Below are 20,044 nucleotides of genomic sequence, written 5' to 3' on the forward strand. Positions count from 1 at the left end.
TTAGAAAGTCCCCACCATAGGAAGATTCTAGGGCAGCCCAGGATCTGCAGAGCCTATCAGCATGACCACTAGGGGGCGGCACAGCGCGCGTCTCCAAGTCAACCCCGAGGTTCCTGCTCCTGCAGAACCTTATCAAGGTAGCTTGGGGGCGTCCTGGCTGGTGTGGGGGTACAGGAGTCTGCCGGGAGGGTCCGTGCTGCAGTCCTTCAGGATCTCCACCGGTTCCGCAGAGGAGGGATTGGGCGGCTTCTGGGGCACGGGCCCCTCCACACTGAGCGCTCCCATCTTCTCCTTCCTGAGCTCCGCCCCTCGAGCGGGAGGAGAGAGAAGGCACCATCAGACCCAGGGGAAAACAGATCAGACGAAGATCCCCTTCCCACAGCCACCTGTGCCCCAAGGCGTATTCAATAGCAAAGAAGGCAACACAGAGGAGACAGGACTCGGGCTGCAGCCTGATCTATTCCCCCACTAGGACACTGGAACTCCCCGGGGGCCATCTGCCCCCTAGGGGACACTGAGCAATGGGGAGGGTGTTACCCGGACCGGTGGGCACGGAATGCGCGGAGGCCAGGGATGCTGCTGAAGGGCCGCCGCGCACAGGATGCGCCCTCGCAAAGATTTACGTGGCCCCAAATGTGAACAGTGCGAGGCTGGGAGGGCCGGCCCGGGGAGGAGGGCTCCGGCGAGTGAGATCTGGCGGTGTTCGGTGCTCGCTATTTGCCTCAGACGTACCTGGGCCGCCGTCCCCCGGAGAAGAACAACTTAGGAAAGGGCCCAGCTGACAGTATCTTTTTCTCTTCCGCCCCCGCAGGGCTGGGGAGGACACCAACTCAACGAGTGCTGGGGTGCAGGGCTCCCTGTCTCTGCGCCCGTCGTGGCGCCCCTCCCCATCCCAGCTGCGGGAGCAGGGCCACCCTGCTCCCACGGAGCCTCTGTCTCCTGCTGAGGACCACAGACCCAGAGGGAGAAGTGAGAGCAGGAGTGACAGGAAGGAGACCAGCGAGAGGTCACGAGAGCCAAATCGCCCTCTGGCTCTGCAGCAAGGCACGACTGGGGGCAGAGCCTCGAGACCACCACGCTCGCCCTCGTTTTCAGCGTCTCCTCATAGCGCTTTCGCGCTTCAGACTTTTGGTAAGTCGCCCTCCGTATGATGTAAGTTCCCCCACCCACCCTAGCCCAGGCCCTGCCCGCCAGGTGGGCTCACTGACCTACTGCCTGGAGCGCCCGCCCCCAGTCTCGCCGCCCTCTGACTGGCACTGACCTCGTCCCTCCCCAAGCCTCTAAGCCGACGCAGCCCCACTTAGGACAGGATGCCGCGGCCCCAACTTTTCCAGTCCCCTAGGGATTTCCGGTAGTAGTCTTGGCCGTTGCGGAGTGCTGCTGACATGACTTGTCAGGCATCATTCTAAGCCCTTTACACGCATTGACTCACTTTACGAATGACAACTGAAGCACGAGGTCAAATGCGAGTTAGCAGCGGAGCAGGAATGTGAACCGGGCGCCCAGCTCCGGAATCCGTGCCCTCGGCGCGACGACCCGTGCCTGCCGCGTGCATGCCCTGTGCCCGCAGTGTGCCCTGTGCCTCCCCTTTGCCTGCCCCGTGCCCACAGCAGGTGCATCTGGCCTCTCCAGCTGCGTCCTAAGCTCCTTGGGGGCAGGTGTCATGTCTCAAGCAGCCACGGGTCTGGCAAACGGTAGGGCACACTGCAGAAGCCCAAAGGATACTCAGACCAAGGCCCTCGCTGGCTGCCTCTGCCAGACCGCCAGCCTTCGAGCTCAGCGTGGGACTGGGGAGAGGCCCTCCTCGTCCCCGCGTCAGGCCCTGGGCCGTGCGTGCTTACTTGCGTGGGAGCGGGGTGGCCCTGGGGCGCAGGTGCAGACGTGGCTGAAGCGCCGGCCCGAGGAGGTCAGGTACCAGTGCTGGATGGCGGGTTGGGGGTCGTACTCCGTGACCGCCACGCCGTTCACTGCTGTCATCATGAGCATGTTGATCACCTCGTTAGAGAGCTTGGTCCTCTCATCGGTCCTGATCCGGTTCATGGCACTGAATCCCCGCTCACAGCAGGAGGTGGAGACGGGCACGCAGGCCACCACCGCCACCAGCCTGCTCAGCACGGGGAAGCGGCGGTGCTGGGCCAGGGCGGTCTTACACAGCATGGAGAACGGCAGGCTCCTGGCGACAGCTTTGAGGCCCAGCCACTCCTGCAGCAGGGCCTCCTCGCTGAGCCCCGGCGGGAGGGAGAGCTCAAAGTACCTGGCGAGGGCAAGAATGTCGTCATTCCCAAAACCGGCCAGCTCGAGCCCGCTCGGCCAGGCCATGGTGTCGAACACCTCCATGTTCTTGAGCTGCGGGGGGCGGTCCGCGTCAAACCGCTGCCGGAGGTACTCTGTCCCCGTCTGGATCGTCCGCTCCCTGTCTGCCTGGAACCGCTGTTCCGCCATCTCCGCTCTGTCCAGGAGGATGCCGTGCAGCTGCCCGTCCTTGAAGCTGGCATTGAACTCCTCCTCTTTGGGGCCCGCCTGGTGACGGAGGGTCTCCAGTGCGACGTAGGCCCGCCCCAGCGTGGAGTTCACCTCCGTGATCAGCACGGTCTCTTTCTGGCACACCTCAGACAAAGGCCTATAGACGCTCAGGAAGTCCAGGAGGAAGTGGCAGAACTTGACGAAGTGGAAGCTCTTCATCAGCTTCAGCAAGCCCTTGGCCCTGTGCCCGACCTGGCCCCCCGCTTCCGCCATACCCTGGAGGTGCCGAGCCAGGGCGGGCCAGCTCACGACGAGCGCATTCAACGTGCGTCTCTTGCTGGCCACCCACGTGACGGTGTTCAGGTCCTTCAGGCGGGTGATCTCCCGCTCCAGGGGACCCGCCTCCTCCTGCAGCTCGTTCAGCCTTTTGTTCGAGGACTGATAAAACTTGAAGACGGTTCGTATGTGCCGGTCACACTTCTTCACCAGGTCGATGCCGCCACACGCGTCCACCACGGCCAGGGGCAGCCGGTGGGCCACGCAGTGCACGGGCAGCAGCTGCGGGATGAGCTCCCGGAGCTTTGCCACAAGGCCTCCCCTGCAGCTCAGCATGGTTGAGCCATCGGTGCCCAGGCCCACCACCCAACCGGGCTTCCGGAAAGGGATGTCCAGCTCATCCAGGGCAGAGATGATGGTCTCGAAGTACCCGTCCACCGTCTCACTGTAGAGCGGGGCCAGTGTGATGTAAGACTCTTTCACCTCTGGCCCCTTAAAGTAGCGGATGTAAATCCCCACACAGGCCTGGTCGGAGGCATCCGTGGAGCTGTCCAGCAACAGGCTCACGCACGGGGAGTCCCGCACGTCCCCGAGGATCTCCTTCTTCAGGGTCTCGGAGATGTATTTGATGAACTGCGTGCACGCCGTGCGATTTCGGTACTTGCCCAAAATCATGGTCCCAGTGCTTTGGAGGAGCTGCAGGATCTTCTCAAAGTCATTCAGGGGCCTCGAGTGGTACGCGATGGAGTAGGCGGCGTTGAAAAAGTGCTCCATGTTCGCCATCAGGTCACTGGAGATGTCTGGGAGCAGGGCGGCCTGAGGGGCGTCTTCCTTGATTTCGACAGTGTTGACGCAGAGCTTGTGTGCTTTGCTGACTTCATGGTATTTCAAAGTCTCCACTTTAAAAGGCCCCGTGTAACCTCGGACCAACCGCGATGATTTGTCATGGAGACTCGGTCTTTCTTTGCAAGCCGAGCAGAAGAGCTTGGTCTCCTCCGGGTCGATGACCAGCCATGGGAACTGCCCAAACCACGCCCTCTGAATCGAGCGGGGCCTGTACGTCCTCCTGATTCTCCCGGGCCCACCTGCTTCTACTTCACAAAGGCCGGAACCGCAGCAGGGGGAACACACCTCCGAGGGAGGGGCCGGGGGCGACGCACACTCTGCAGCGGAGGTCCGCGCGTCTGCTGCTCTCGTGGCCACCGTCTTCTTTTTCCCTTTGGAGCAAATCAAACTGCGCTTGGTTTTGCTGCCTGGAACTCTGCAGTCTCCTATCAGCTGCAATACCCAATTCAATGGGCGCCCCTTATGCAGGGCAGAGACGAACTAACCCTTCTAGAAACTACTATTACCTGTGGAAGTTGACCCGGCTCCCTCAGGGTTGTTGGCAAATCCCTATGGGCTCTTTAGCCAGCCTGCCCTTTTCCGGCCACACAACAATCCCCGGATCACGGGACATCTAAGCTACTAAGCTTAGTAGATGCTGCTGGGTAAACAGTGGCTCTAATCCTCTTGCGAGGCACCACAAAGAAATGCGGGTACCCATGCATTAGTCCTTAGGAGCCTTCGAGAGAAGGGAGCTGCAGACATAGTCACAGCAGCTCCCGGCCAATGAGCTACGCAAAGTGACTCACTCTCACAGACCTGACCAGCAACGCTGTCGCTGAAAACCGGAGGCGGAGGCTCACGGGCCTGTGGGTCACGTGGTCCCTCACGACCAGCGTCCACCGCACACTCCTCCCACCGGCTCTACCACAGGTCCCTTTAGCACCTCTGCTCCCCAAAGCCCTTTGTTTTCGCCACATTGTCCCGCTGTCCTGCGCTCTGAGGGCAGGGTTCGTCACTTGGTCATCTGTCCACCCAGGGCCTAAGTGTGGCTGAACTAACATTGTGTGACTTGCCACAGCGACAACAGCCCCTGGATGTGCCCTTCAGAACTCAGTAGGTCAACACTCACCTTTCCCCCACTTCGGCCCACGTGGGTCCTTGATCCAGGGCGCAGCACCATGCTCCAGTTTTGAGATAAGGTCGGGTTTGGCAGCAGCAGGCCCTGCTGCAGGGACAAAGAGTCGGACTAATGTCACTGCTGTGGACCATCGAGTCGAGTGACGTGCCTGAAGCTACTCATGGTACCTGAAATGCTCAGGGGGGCCCCGGCCAGGGGACAGGTATGAAGGCGTACTCATCTAGGGTGCCGATTAAATCTTAAAACCCAAGAGGCCGGCAGATTAGGGTGCGCGCCTTGGCCAGGATAAATAACTTCCCCAGCCCCACGGGCCAGCCACGTGAGCCATGAGTCAGCCAAAAGCGTCTAGAGGAGAAAGAGGGAAACAGGACGAAACACAGGGGATAAAACAGAAAGACAGAAGGTAGGGATGGTAAAGAAAGCGAGACGAGAAGAGGAAGAGTGCCACCAACAACTGTCCCCACCCACGTGCCCCTCAGTCACACTCACACCTGGCCTTGGTGCAGGTGGCTAACTCCATGGGTTATTTTAAGGGGCACCTGGAGAGATTTATGTCTTTGGGTTAAGCACTGCCCTTTAGTTAAAATATGAATATTCCCACAAAGACAAACACCAGGAGACCATGGTTACAAGGCAGAGAGATTAGAATGATGCAGCCAAGGAGTACCAAGACTGTTGGCTACCCCCGAAAGCAGGACAAGGCAAGGAAGGATTCTGCTCAGGGTCTCAGAGGGAACATGGCCCTGCTGACACCTTGATTTTGAACTTCCATCTTCCAGAACTGTGAAAGAATAAATTTCTGTTGTTTGAAGTCAACAAAAAATACATACACATACGTACATACCTACTAAAAAAATAAAAATAAAATAAAATATGAATATTCTTCAGAGATATGCAAAGAAATCGCTTTCTTGATTTAAAATAAAATCCATTAGCATCCACTTACCTGCTTTTGTATGTGTCTGTGTGAATGTGTGCATAAACTTCCTTTGGAAGGACATACAAGCAACTGGTAACTGTGAGTGCTTCTGGGGAGGACCAAAGGACAAGGTAAAAGGGAAATTATTTTCACTATTCATCTTTTGGATCACTTGAATATATGTATATTTATTATATGTAAGTGTATGTATCTACATATTTATTACTAATAAAAATATAATGAAGTATTAAAGAATGGTAGACTAAACATGTATCCTTCTTAAAACAAAGCATAAGCCCAAGAGAAACACTGGACTAGAAATATATATTTTTGGAAAAAGGAAAGAAGAGTGAAGGAACTAACAGTGCTAAACACCAAACACCTGCAGAGGGGGTGAAGGAGGGGAAAGTGAATTTGGCCATAGAATCCCCAGACGATGCATGACCCGGAGGCCCCAGGTGTGGTAGAACGTGGTGGGTAAGGGACAGGTGGGTGGGATGGGGTCAAAGTCTGCAGAGACCAACTCCACTCCGGGTCCTCTCATTCAAGATGGAGAAGAGGTTGAGTCTACAGAAAACTTAACCAGAAGGGTCCAGCCCCTGGGGCAGTGGTGACAGTGAAGGATGAGGCAGGACTATAATAGAGAGGGAGACAGGCAATGTTGTGGAAGGTGCATCACTCGGTCCAAGACCATGGGCTCAGCTTTTGCTCTCCAAGCCATACGCTGGGAGACTTTTCTTTGGAGAGACTGAACTGTCCCACCTCGCCGGCTCCTCCCCCCAAAACACCTATGGAGACTAGCTTTTGTAGGCTCTTCAATGAGACATTCAAGTTCATAGCTGGTCACCCTACAGTGAAACCTACCCACCCCTTAATGAGCCCCAGCCATGCACATGGAGCTTCCAGCCGATTTTTTTTTAAGGCTTAACTCCTAAATATGAATGAACCTAACGATATTTATTTAAGACAAGCCTCTAACATAAAACAAGTAAGAAAAGGAATGAGGGAAAGTAGAGATAATGCAAGGAGCAAAACAGAACTTCACAAAGACAAACTAGAATTAGTATTCTCAGAGAGAAAAGCTATGATAGCCATCCATGAAAACAGCAATAAAGGCAGTTAGATTTAAAATATAACAGGAAATTTTTTTAAAAAATTAAATAGAATTGTTAGAAAATAAAATTGAGGAAGTCTCCAAGAAAGTAGAACAAAAAAGACAAAAGCAGAAAATAGAATAAAAAAAGGAAGAAAACAAAAATATATACTCCACTTAGAAGGCCTAATATCTAATTAAGAGGATTTTTTAGAAGAAGAGAGAAAATATATAGGAAGAAATAATACAAGAATATTTCCTCAAACTGTAAAACGTGAGTTTCCACATGGAAAGGAACCATCAGATACTCAGAAGAAAAGATCAAAGGACACCCATGTCATTAAGGTTTTAAGATCTATTCCACTGTTCTGATGTGGAACAGTGGAATAGATCTTAAAACCTTAAGATCTTAAAACCTTTCGTAGTAGAAAAATAGGTTGTGTTCAAAGATTTAGGAATACGAAGGCATTTAGACTTCTCAACAGCACCTGTAAAACCAAAAAGCAATGCTTTAAAAATGCTCAGGAAAAATATATCCAACCTGGGATTCTATACCCAACCAACTTATCAATAGTTGAGAGCAGAATGGAGGTATTTTGGGATATGTAGAGTCTTAAAAAACAAAATCTCCCCATGTACTTTTTCTTGGGGTTACTAGAAGCTTTGCTCCAACAAAGTGAAGATATAAACCCAAAAGAAGAGATAGATCCAGGAAGTAGACAGGAAGTAGACAGGAGGGCACGGGATCTACAAATACACCCTCCCTGTCCTATCTAGACGCCCCTCCTCCTCCCTGTCCCCCTTCTTTTCAACTCAGTTAAAACATTTCCTACTCAGTGAAGACTCTGCTGATCGCTCCCTCTGACGCCCAGCAAGCTTAAATTGCCCCTTCAGTGGCCCCAAGGAACTTTCCCGAACCTCTTTTGTGGACCCTGTGTTGTTTTACAGTTTCTTTAAAACATCTGTCTCTCTCACGAACCTGCTGGCCCCTTGAACGCAGAGACCTGGCCTCATTCGTGTTTATCCAGCATATAGTAGGTACTTAATAAGTGTGTGCTGGAGGATGGGTGATGAGATGGCGGACAGGGAGGGGATGGCGCCACTGCCCCGAAGCAGGGAGAGTCCCAAGGTGCGAAGACAGAATTGCTCTCTGTGTGTGCACAGGGAGAGGGCAGAAACGGGAACATGGCCACAAGCCACAGCTGCCCTTGTGGGTGTCCCACGACAAGCGACGGGGGTGAGCGAAGGTCGACGTGAATCTTTACCCATGGACGCCAGCAGCTCGTAGTTCATCCGCATCACGTCTCTGTACAGCTCCTTCTGCCGCTTGTCTAGCGAGCCCCACTCCTCCTGCGTGAAATACACCGCCACGTCCTCAAAGGCCACCGGAACCTCCGCACACAGCCGCTCTCCGGAAGGGTCCTGCAACAAAGGGCAGCAGCCGTTCAGCAGGCCTCTCACGTCAGACACCCGGTGTGACGCTCAAGGCCTGTTTCTCCTGGGAAGCTCGCCAAGAGGCTCGGTGTACCCCGAGAAACTCATTTATCCATCAAAAGTCAAACAAGCAAATTCATGAGGCCCAGAGTTGGTGCGTAAACACTCGATGGGCCTCAGAGTGAGCCGAGGGTCTCCTGGGAGGATATAAACCACGCTGAAGGAGCGGGGGTCTTGGCAGAGCCTCATGACTGTGCCCCGCCCCCTACGGTCCTGAGGGGTGCCTCTACTCTTCTGTGACTACAACGGTGACCTCTGTCCTAGGAACAACTGCTAGGATTTCCCACTGGGGTGGCGAGTCATAAAAAGGACTAAAGATGTGACTCGGCTTACGCATGCCTTACTGCTAACGGATTCAGATTATAAAAGGTTGGGCCTGTTTACTGGCTTCTAATACTAAAAACTAGAAGGAACATGAACATGAAGAGAAATGAGCCTTGTCACTTTTCTGGATTCTGGAAAAACTCAAGCTTACTAACTTGAGCTGGGCCCTCCAATGCTAGGTATCAGGGACTCCTGAGCTACTCTCCTCGGGCTACTGGGGGGTCCTCAAACAGGTGTGTAGTAAAATCCTGCTTATATGGAATAGCAAAGAATGGGGAAGTTTCCAGTTACTCAAAGATTCCAGTTAACAGCTTCCTCACAAACCAACTTTCCAAAGAATTAGAAAATTACAAAATAAACCCAAGACAAGAACGAGAGTCTTCTAGAACCCTCCGGAGCTACAGGGAGTGGAAGTAAAGCACAAGGCTGGTGGTCAAGGGCCCTGGGGGTGGGGGAAGGCTGCCGCCACGAGAACCCCTGGACTCTGGCCGGGTCGCCCCTCCGAGTCTGTTTTCTCCCAGCAGGACGAGTCTACTCGGCTGCTCTGCCAGCCTCAGAGCAGCATTAAAATCACTACAGGAAAGAACGTGTGTGAAGAAACCCTGCAGCATTTAAAAGCGCTACACGATTGCAAAGTTAAAGTAGAAAAAAGTTTTCAATTTGGTTATTTCAGAGCTTTGTGGTGGTTTTGTGGCTGTGGATTATTAAGTTCTTCGGTTGTTTTGGATTCTGGCTAAAGGTTACTGTTCTGAATTTGGATGTTCCCTTTATATCAGAAGTTAGGATATCCTGCCCCACTGATTAGGTTTTGTTATCTGTAAAAAATGAGATCATAATAGGGCTGTTATTCTAGATAAACGAGATAGTGCAGTGAGATAAACAGTGTCTAGGACGTGATAAGCACGTTAGCCTTTGATGACATTATAATGTTCCCGCAGGTAACTAATATAATCTTTCCATCCTCGTCATGCAGTGTATGGTGTTCTCACTATAGAATCCTCCCCGCTCCTTGAGGGTACATCAATCGTCATAAACACATTACCCGGCTGCAGGGTTCAGCAGAGTCATTACACAAAACGCTAGTGTTTGAAGAGTTGTGGATGTCATCAGCGATTTCTTTACGCCTCAGACTGGAACTGCAGTCCAGAAACGACGCAGGAATTGCCCCGTCCTGCCCAGGGCCCGCCACGTCAGCTCGTGAGCTGGGCGGGAGCTGGGCCACGCTGTGATAGGCTCCCAGTGGCCCTGCGGGGTACAGGATGGGATACTGAGCAGGGAAGAAGGGCTCCGGACTGGCGTCTCGGATGCCCTGGAATCGGGCAGCCCAGACGGGGTCCCGAGCTGCCCAGGCGTCGACGCAGAACAGGTGCGCTTTGCTCTTGGCGTGGTATTTGAGAGTCTCCACCTTGAACGGTCCTGTATAACCTTCTATCAGTCTGGACCGTCTGTCCCTGACGGACGGGAATTCCCGGCAGGCGTAGCAAAAGAGGGCCGTCTGCTCCTCGTTCATGACCAGCCACGGGAACTGCGCAAACCACGACTTCTGGATGGACCGGGGCTTCAGGGCCTTTCTGCTCGTTCCTGTGCAGTCTTCCTCGGCGGCGCTGCTCTCTGTACCGAGGTGGGGAAGGCAGGCTTTCTTCTGAGGTGGCAGGTACGGTCCAGCTTCTCTGGCTGGACCGTGCACACCCATTTCATCCATGTAGCCCATCTTTTTTCCTTGAGCAAAAAAGAGACAGAGAATTTGCGCTGAAATCCTGTGGTCAGAGCCCCTGAGCGCACGGAGGCTCTCAGACATAGCAGATGTGGAAGCTGGAAATCACACACTCAAAAGTGAAACGGTCTCTACCCGAATTCTCTTTTTTTCAGTCCCCCACCAGGTCACGCCCACCCGACCTCACCTAGAAGAAAATCAAGAGGGCTTTAAGCAGAGCTTTTTTTTTTTTTAACGTAGAGGACAGACAGATACACCTGGCCACAAGGGTATCACTGTAACTGATACTCACAACCTAAGGCAGTGGCATCATCCTCAGGAGTTCAAACTTATTTACGGATGGGAACGCTGACCTAGTAGAATAGCAGGGTTAAAAAGGATAATTAAAGCCGAGTGCAGGCCAACCCCGGAGATGCTGCAGGTTTGGTCCCAGACCACAGCAATAAAGTGAATGTGAAGAGCAATAAAACGAGGCACGCCTGTGCTACAATCCCACACTCAGCAGGCGGCCCCCTCCTCAGGCTGTCCGCACTTTGCTCAAGTACCTAGAGGACGAGACCGACCTCTCTCCTGGCAGACAGTTTCAGTCCCCAGAGAGTTTTCCTTAAGCTGTGTTCCAGCTCTGAGTAACTTCCACCTGGCTGCTACTTCGGCCCTCAAGAAACACACAACCTCTCTGACACCAAAACCTTTCCAAGAGATGAAAACCCTCATAACCTCACGAAAATTTTTCTCCTTCAGGCTCAACTAGAAGTTTCTTTATTGGCTCCTTGGTTGAAGCGCAGCTTGGGAAACCCTAGCTCCTCTGGAGCCACTGCCTATGCGTCAGTGTGAGTTCTGAGGCCCAGGGGCCGGGAACGCAAAAGGCTTTGCTACCACAGCCAAGGCCGGGAGCGCGGGCTGTTAACAGAGTCACGCACAAACACACAGAACGAACCAGTCAGCATTAAGAAGTCTGGGATTCCCATGTGGTCCATCTGAGTAGATCGCCAGGGAGAACAAAGTTCTGCGATTTGATGCGCCTGGGAGCTGTGGTGCCCACTCACCTAGGTGGTGGCCCAGGAGATGCCTCCGGCCCTTCACGCTGCCTAGCCATGGTTCTGGCCCTCGCTCAAACTTACAGAATGGCTCTGGGTTGGCAAGAGTTGGTCCTGGGGCAGGAAGAGAGAGAAGCACTATGAGGTCCCGGATCTAGATTGCAACAGTAATGGAGGGTCTGTCTGTGCCATCCTCTCGGCACCGTGGGATAACCGGTCAAGGAGGAAGTAAAGCCTTGGCGGTTTAGCACAGTGGTGAGGCCCCTAAAAGGATGGGGCACTAAGTGAAAGCCAGGCTCTGAGCCCCTCTTCAAGGCCAAAACGGTATGAAAACTGCTGATTCAGAACAGAAGCCCAAACTCAAAGGCCGAGAGGGGCCGACTGATAATACAACTGAGGAAGCCAGGTCGGGGGTGAGCGGCCATGGCCACCTAGAGGATTTAAACCTATGCACCAGGACAGCCGCTACTCTACTCCAGGCAGAGGCCACCACGTGGAACACACGGCCAGCTCTGCCAGATTGTCCCATTTTCTAAGAGAGGCCAGAAATCCATATTTTTGTGTGAAAACTCCCCATGATTAAATATTGATAACTTATTTAAATGAAAGTGATGAAAGCCCCACCCCTGCCCCCCCCCCCCCCGGTAAAAAAAAAAAAAAAAAAATCTGCAGGCCAAATCTGGCCCATGAGCTGCTACTTTGCAACTTCTGTTTAGGAGAATCAGTGGTCTGCAAACTACTTTTAGTACAGGAAAAAGACCCAGCCCAGCTATAACCCCTCTGTCCACAGAGAGCCGAGACTGTCATTCTCATAACCCTTAGACAGGGAGCAAGATGAGAAGAAGAAAGGACAGGGCGGTCACCAAACTGAAATGAGAAAATATGTATGCACGCGTGTACACACGTTGAAACACAGTCCATGGTACGGAGAGTCGACCCGTAGAGCAGAGAAAGGACATTCGGAAAATAAAAAAGATGAAAAATATCTACACGGGTACAAAGTTTTACGTTGTTTTATCTCGTTCAACCTCTGTGACAGTCCCACAAAGAATGAAATCAGGGCTTCAAGAGGCTGATGGTTTTGCTCAAAGGCACACCAGTATCTACGGCGGAGCTGGGGCTGAGACCAGAGTCCCGTCCTCCATGTCTGAAGCTGTCTCTGTGCCCAGCGTCCTACGGGCGCCTGAAACAGAATCCACCTTGCAGCTGCACAGCCCACAGGCGGGGCTTACCACCTGGCACCTTGGGGTACCCTAAGGCACCAGGGTCTAACCCGATGAGCCCGATTTCCCCTCTTCTTTTCACCAATTTAAAGGGAGAAGAAAAATGGTGATGAGTGAATCATTAGATATGGGACTGAATAGATGAGCAAAGATGCCCCCCCAAAATGGGTAGGATTACAGAAAATTCTCGAGTAAGTCACAGCTGGATCTGGTTGGGGATGTGGATCCAGATTCAGGCGGAGGGGACAGGAACAGGAACCCATACCCAGCGGTGCCACCAGCCTGTCAGATCCATAGATCTCCTTCTGTTGCTGACTCAGAAGCATCCATTCCTCCTGCAGCAAGTACACCGTGATGTCATCGAACGTCACAGGAGCCTAAAAGGAAAAATGACACCAGCTCAGCACCCACTTCTTCCTTAGGGTAGTCTTGCACACGGCGTTCACGCCCACCTGAGAGCACCCCTCCTCCGGGAGCTATCAGACTAGGGGAGGGGACACCGTCAATTGACATACAAGTCTACACTCCGTCTCTCATCACCTGGGTGCAAGTCGCAGTGGCAACGAGGCTCATTTATCTAGGAAGGGCCACACAATGAAACAAGAGTCATAAAGCCGGCTGAGTTGGGAACGGCCTAACCCCTTCCCTGAATGCTCCTCACAGCCTTCCCAGGGGACCCAACGCTTCCCGGCCTCGGCAACCACTTACGGCCATGTTTTCATAAAATCTTAAACGTGGTAAATCTCCCCTTAGGAAGATGTATCTCATTCCTAGAAACAGTCAGAAGCCATTCAGAACTAAGTCTGCAAACAAAGTCGAAGATCAAGACGGTCAGAGCTGACAACTAGATCCACTCATCTTGTAAAGATGCCGAGTTCCACCAGAAAGGGGCAGCGGGGTTCCAAAAACGATTTGGGGCGTTCTGGATGAAAATGGCAGACTGAACAAATATATATATTTTTTTCGAATTTTGCTTCCTCCCTGTGCATTTAAAAGACACCCTCCCTCCCATAAAAAACTCCAAAGCAAAACACCTACCAGAATAGGGAACACGAGGGGCAATAACAATACTATTTTGGATTCTGAAAATTAGATGGGAGAGTAATAACTGCGCGGATCCAAGAAAACTGAATCCTTCCCAGCAATGAGCGAACTGAGAAATAATTCAATTTATACCACTAACTCCTCAAAGGCAGCACCGGAACCCCTGGCCTGGGAGTGAAGACAGGGAGGCTAAAGTATAAGGACTGGGGGAAACCTGTTTGCCAAAAAAAGGCCTCCCCAGATTCCCTAACAAGCAGGCTGCACGCTGACAAGCTCCCCGCATCGAGGGCTCAGAGCTTCCCATTAGGGTTTCGGTTTTCCACGGTTACAGGTTAGCAAACAACTGGACTTCCAGACATCTGAGGAAAGGCTCTAATGGGGGTCAGGGGCAGGGGAGGAACCAAGGAAATGGCGGGGAGACATAGAGAACTTTACAAAAATAAAACTATCATCATAGTCTCGGAGAGGTAAGATATCGCAGCCAATGAAACAAACGGTTACCAAAGAACTAATCAGACCAGAAAATAGAAAGCATTGCTTGGTTTATCTCTTTAGATATTATACCACGAACATTTATCATCTAGTCAAAGAAATTAAAAATAAAATGATGAAAACTGAATTCCCCACCCGGCCAGAGAAAAATAACATTTTGAGAAACAGCATCCTTGGTGTCAAGTCCTTCCAGAGTGACAAATCTGAGGGGGACACATTCATTTCCATTTCCAAGTTCTAACGCGTTTGTTTAAAGTTGCCTTGTAACTTCATACTCAAATTTCAAGCACATGAAAGATCTATTTTAAGTCCAAAAGTAGAAGCTTGAGAAAAATACAGATAATTCTTATCGGTCACTATTGAACTGCACATTTAAAAAATGAGTAGTTTTCTACTGTCAATACACGGTCATTGAACTAAGGAGCAAGTGTTTTAATCACCCGCAAGTCTTCATTAGAAAAGAATTACTATAAACACTTGGTAGGTGACCTTCCAGACTTTTGTCTATGACTATGTATGAACAGTTTTAAAAACAAAAATGGAATTAAGCTGCCAAATGTGTATGTTTTAAATCGCTATTTGCTCTCGGAGTGTCTTTCAAAAGCAAAATGTGATTTTATTTCCAAAAACCTGATGGAAGATGGGCTCCACGACAAGAAGGCAGTCAGACAGGTAAGGGACACACGTAAGACATGGCGTCAGGAGCCAACGTGGGGAAGGGGAAGAACCCTCGAGATTACACTGAGACAGGCCCCGGGATTATTGTACACCAGGCCTAGAGGGCAAGCTATTCCGGCTGGGGCGGGTCAAAAACTCATGACCAAGGACAGCAGGGCCTTGTCATACCCACTCACCCTTTGTTTCTCAGGGAACAGGGAGACAAAATGAAAGCCCATCACTTTACCTTACAGCCCCCCACAAGGTTAAAGAGCACGGCCAAGACTGAATGTTTAGAGACTAAAGAAGTGTCTCGCCAACAAGAGTGACTGTCCTAACCAACGTTATGGCAAGAGCCTTCTGATTCCAGTTGACTACAATGTAAAGAAAACACAACTCTGCTTGAATAACAGGGATTCCTCACCTACATACAGAGCAAAGAATCTCTCTGGATGTTCCTTAGAGCTTCCCACAGTCCTGAGGGCAGAGCTGACGTCTGGGCCCAGCACCAGGCCCCCTCAGCCTGAACCTACCCCACCTCCCTAACCGCAGCTCTATGCATCACGCCACCTGCCACCTCTACCACAGCCAGGTGTAAGGGCAATCACTCAACGTGCCTTGTACCTTTCCTCCTTCTACACACCCACCTTTAGGTTGTCTGACTCGGCCATTTCCTCCCACACATGCAGGTAAGTTCCTATTCACATTCCGCCTCCTTCTGGAGTGGGGGTCCCTCACCCCCTAGCACAGCGTTTCTCCCTCCCGAGCAAGCAAGGCTTTCAAGCCCTCGTGGAGCCTGGCGCTCAGGAAGCTGTGCTGATTGGCCTTAGAACCCCCTTCACTGTCATCGCCCCTCTCCCCACATTAAAGTATTTCACAGGCACTAAATTCATCTTTTTTCACTCAACATACATTTATTATTTATTTCTATGTGCTTGGTGTGTCGTGATCCTAAGATATGAAAGATATCATCTCTATTCTCAAGATTAAAATCTATCCGGAGGTGACAGATAACTATGATGTAAATGCACTAACTGAACTGTGTACAGAGAAGTGCGAAGGGAAGGATCGCTTCTATGGGAAGGTGGGAGGGGGCTCAAAGCCAGAAACGTTGAGGCGATAAATACATGCACATAAACATTATCTGACGGCGCCAACGGTAGCCTCCCAGAGGGCACGTGAAGTGTCGGACCACAGCGTTCTTCATAGCACCCACACTTTGGAGCAAAAGGGCTCCCGGACTGATGTTATTTTAGGAGTCATTCATTCAAAAAAAATGCTTTCTCAGACTCTATTAAATGCCAGATACTGCTTTGCTGTTCTAGCTGGGGATATTGCCAAGAGTAGAGTCAGCACACATGTAAATAAATGTGAGAATTCTGTATAGTGATAAAGGCTGGAAAAATAAAACAGGATAATGGGAGAAAGTCTGACTTTTATCCATTATTCTCCCAATGACAGGCAAGACACCTCACACCCAATCTAATGGGTCAAGAATGCTTTTATGTAATATCACAAAATAGCCCCATAGGAAAATTCTAATGATAGACCAAGCCACTCCATCAAGTGAACACTCAGTTTCCCAGCTTTGAGTCAAAACTGTGCTACTTGGAATGGAGCTTTAAAATAGCATAGCTCTTCCACCCAGGCCTGTTTTGTCCCTCGACTGCAACACATCTAACACTGCCAGTTTGTTTTGCAATCATTTTATTTCATCTGTAGATGATGTTCTCATTGCACAGGTTAGAAAACTGATACTTGGTGAGCATCTTTTTGAGATATTCTGCAATCAAAATCAATAGTAAAATTTCCAGCCCCCAGGGGTCTCAATTAATGCGGGTATCAAATTTCTCTTCCACCTCTCAAAATGTCTGTATTTCTCTTCTCCCTCTAAAGGCCAAGAAAGTCTACAACTGAACATAATAGGTTGTAAATTAACCTCAAATCACTAATTCCAATTCTCGATGCCAACAGTTTATAATCCTTCCCACTGCATTTTGCTCCTCCTCATTTAAAATCGGGTTCAATCTAAACTAACGGGGGGATATTGAGGGTTAAGCTCATTTCCTTTTCTTTTCTCTATAGTGCTTAACACAAGGCTGGCATACAGTTCACCTTCAGTCTTTCTTTAGTTAGGTTCTGGTGAGCGTTATTGTCTTGGATTATTTACTTTGTAGATTGCTTCATCTGGAAAACGCATTACTTGGAGCTTGTGGAAGGGAGGAAGTATGGAAGAGATGCTTAAGCAAGGAATAACTTCTTTTGTAATTAAGTGTCCTTCACAATCTTTTCAGGGAAAACTACAACATCAAAATCACCTCATTATCCTTTCTTTTGTGGGGCAACCCTTCCAGGCTTGTCCAAGTTATTGAAGTGAAAATCGCAGGAGAGCTCCTTGAGGAAAGTGGTCATTTCATGCTTGTCCTTGTACTTCCAGCATCTCACTCAATGTAAATCACAGATCGCAAATGTTTATTCAACGAACAACAAATCTTTTTCAAAAGGAAGGACTCGGCACTCAAAAACATTTGTTGAGGTTAATTCCCTCTGTGCCAAAGAAGAAACAATCCTCAAGAACTGGCAGCAAAAAGAGCTTAGGCCCAAGTGACTGCAGTCTCTGAGTCAAGCGCCTACAGCCAGGCTGGTCTTTGCTGACACTGCCTCAGAGCTCTAGCAATCCTGTCAAACCCACTTACCTCTGCCTTCAAGCACCTTTTCCCACCTCTTCTTCCAACTCACAAGCTCCTGCCCAAAGCCTAAATCAAGTTTATGGCATATACTTCTAAGCAATGCTCAGATACTCCATTAAGCAGAATAGCTAGAAACGGAAGTTGGCAAGAAATATGCCAGATGCCTTAAAAAAAAAAAAAAAAAAAAAAAAAAAAGCCCGTTCCTGGGAGGTCCAAACCCTCACCCTGCCTCTCGGTGATCCCTACCCCTTGAGTCTCAGTGGCGTCTAATCCAGCCTGAAAACCTTAAAACAAGCTGGTTCTCTTCAAAATGTCGAAGCTGTTGTGGGAAAACGGGTAGCATTTTTGCATCGCTACACTGAGCGGGTCACCCACCCCCAGCATCGCCCGAGCGGCCACTCAGCAGGAACGAGAGGGGAGCCGGGGTGCGCGCGGGACTCGGAGCGGGTGTGTCTCCTCCTCCCCGCGCCACCCGCCCAGAGGGAGCGGCCCCAGAGCGGAGGAAGAGGCGGCGGGCGAGCGAGCGGGCGAGTCCTCCCCTGCAAGGCTGGCTCATCCGCGGGGATTCCGCTCGCACCGCCCGCCTCGCTGGAGCCCGGATCAAGGGGACCTACCGGAGGGGAGTGGGCGGCCCCAGGACCGTTCCAGGCCTACCTTCCCCGACTCCCTGGGCTCCATGGCCCTGCTTTCGGTGGCCCGTGCTGACCCCGCCACCGCCTCCAGGCCGCCCCCTCCCCCCGCGGCCCGGCCTGAGGGAGCCGCTGCCGCGACCGCCTTGGGGACCGGGGCCCCGGAAGAGGAAGGCGCCCCAAAGGGATGACGGCGCGCGCGTCGCCCACGGCTGGGGGGCGGCAGCGAGCCCGCGGCCCGGAGCGGCTCGCAGGGGCGCCAGCGTCGTGCCGAGTGACCCGCTTTACGGCAGCCGCCTGCCTGCGGCCGCGGGGCATCACGGGAAGCGTGGTCGGGCCTCGCCAGGCGGCTCTCGGGGCCGCCATTGGCTCCCGGAATGCGGGGTCCTGATTGGACAGCGAGCCGCTCGCTCTCTGTTCTTCCCGCCTTCGTCCCAGGCAACGGCCTCGCGACGCTCTCGCGGGGCCCCGCGGAGAGGGCAACGTGCTCTGCTTGGGCGACGAGAGTCCCTGTTCTTGCGCCTGTTTCCTTCGCATTTTCAGGGCCAGTGTCATCCTTGAAGGTGCCAAACTTTAGCTTATCAAGGAGGGCAATGCTTTTTCTTATATTCGTTTAAAAAACATCGTTGGTTGCCTACCATGTGCCAGGCATTATGCAAGGTTTGGAAATACTTGAATGAAACAACACTCATCGTCTATTGGGGAAACAAACCAGAAACCAGATAATTACAAAATAGACATATACAATGAGACAGAGAAGCAGAAGACCCTTGTAAAGCACGCTTCTTCACCTTGGAGTGCGTCGATGGGAAGCTAAAGGGTGGTTAGCCCAGGATTCCTGAGGGAGCAGCGCTTAAGCTGAATTGAAACCAGAGGTACGAATTAGCCAAGTAAAGAGGTTCTATGGATGGAATTGTGCCCCGGCCCCCAAATTTGTATGTCGAGGGCCTAACCCCAATGTGATGGCATTTAGATGTGGGGCCTTTGGGAAGTAAGTAAGTTTAAATGAAGTCATGAAGGTGGGGCTCTAACGATGGGACTAGTGCCCTTATAAGAAGGGACACCAGGTTGTAAATTTTTTTATTAATATATATGGCCGTACTGATTGTTAAATATGTTAAATAGACCCCCGAGCAGGTCCCAAGTAACCACTTTCAATCATATGACCCTGCTCTCCTGGCCAGGATTGAACTGACTCCACAGGGTCAATAAGAAACTGGAGGCTGGAAGTCCAAGATCAGGGTGCCAGCATGGTTGGTTTCTGGTGAGATCTCTTTTCTCTCTTCCTGGCATGTAGGTGGCTGTCAACTCGCTGTGTGCTCACAGGACATCATGTTTGTGTGTACTTTGGGAGAGAGATCGGAGAACTAGCTTTCTGGTGTCTCTTTTAATAGAAACACTAATCCTATCAGAGCCCCACCCTCATGACCTCATTTAACCTAATTACCTCCTTATAGGCTCTATTCCCAAATACATTCACGTTGGGGATTAGGGTCACAATATATGAATTTGGGGGGGAGGACACGATTCAGTCCACAGCCTTGTATGCATTGAGCAGCCACCCTCTGCCAGGTGCACTCACTAAGGAAATCTGCATTACTGAGAAAGAAAAATGAGACAGATAGTGTGTATCCCTGTGTGGATAACACAGGGATTACATAAGTAGAGCAACTAGGAGGAGAGGGAGGGGAGCCAGGAGGCTGCGTGGAACTCTGGGACTCTGGGACTCAGAGCAGGTGTGTGTGATCCACCCCGTGCCATCTGCCCAGTGGCAGTAGCTGGCCCATCTGCAAGGAATGGAATTTTGCCAACCTGAATGAGTTTGAGAGTGAATTCTCCCCCAGAGCCTCCAAATAAGAGCCTCTCTGGTCAAAACCTTGATTTTTGGTGAGACCCTAAGCAGAGAACTATGAGATAACGAAGGGGAGTTGTTCTAAGTTTGTGGAAATTTGTTACACAGCAACAGCTAACTGAAACAACCACAGAGATGCTGTTTTGGTTAGGTTGCCCATACCCATTGGTC

At 51.3% G+C, this 20,044-nt stretch overlaps 1 protein-coding gene across 14 annotated transcripts; it reads right to left on the reverse strand.

Annotated features, from left to right (window-relative positions):
- Window positions 1-18,306, reverse strand: ZNF862 (zinc finger protein 862). 14 transcript variants are annotated; one of them, XM_036230710.1, is made up of 9 exons: window positions 18,047-18,306; window positions 17,021-17,146; window positions 12,775-12,886; window positions 11,296-11,400; window positions 9,578-10,254; window positions 7,983-8,139; window positions 4,697-4,792; window positions 1,842-3,956; window positions 1-308 (listed from the first exon to the last, which is right to left on the reverse strand). In XM_036230710.1, exons 3-9 carry the CDS (start codon window positions 12,833-12,835, stop codon window positions 133-135), a joined length of 3,387 nt encoding a protein of 1,128 aa, XP_036086603.1. In that variant the 5' UTR covers window positions 12,836-12,886; window positions 17,021-17,146; window positions 18,047-18,306; the 3' UTR covers window positions 1-132. The 14 variants fall into 14 exon arrangements, with proteins under 14 accessions (XP_036086603.1, XP_036086602.1, XP_036086605.1 ...); XM_036230709.1 differs by having other exon boundaries at window positions 17,021-17,249; XM_036230712.1 differs by lacking the exon at window positions 17,021-17,146 and adding an exon at window positions 17,617-17,711.
- Between the last annotated feature and the right edge of the window lie 1,738 nt (window positions 18,307-20,044).

This window comes from Rousettus aegyptiacus, unplaced genomic scaffold (assembly GCF_014176215.1).
Source record: "Rousettus aegyptiacus isolate mRouAeg1 unplaced genomic scaffold, mRouAeg1.p scaffold_m13_p_13, whole genome shotgun sequence".
Lineage (NCBI taxonomy): Eukaryota > Metazoa > Chordata > Mammalia > Chiroptera > Pteropodidae > Rousettus > Rousettus aegyptiacus.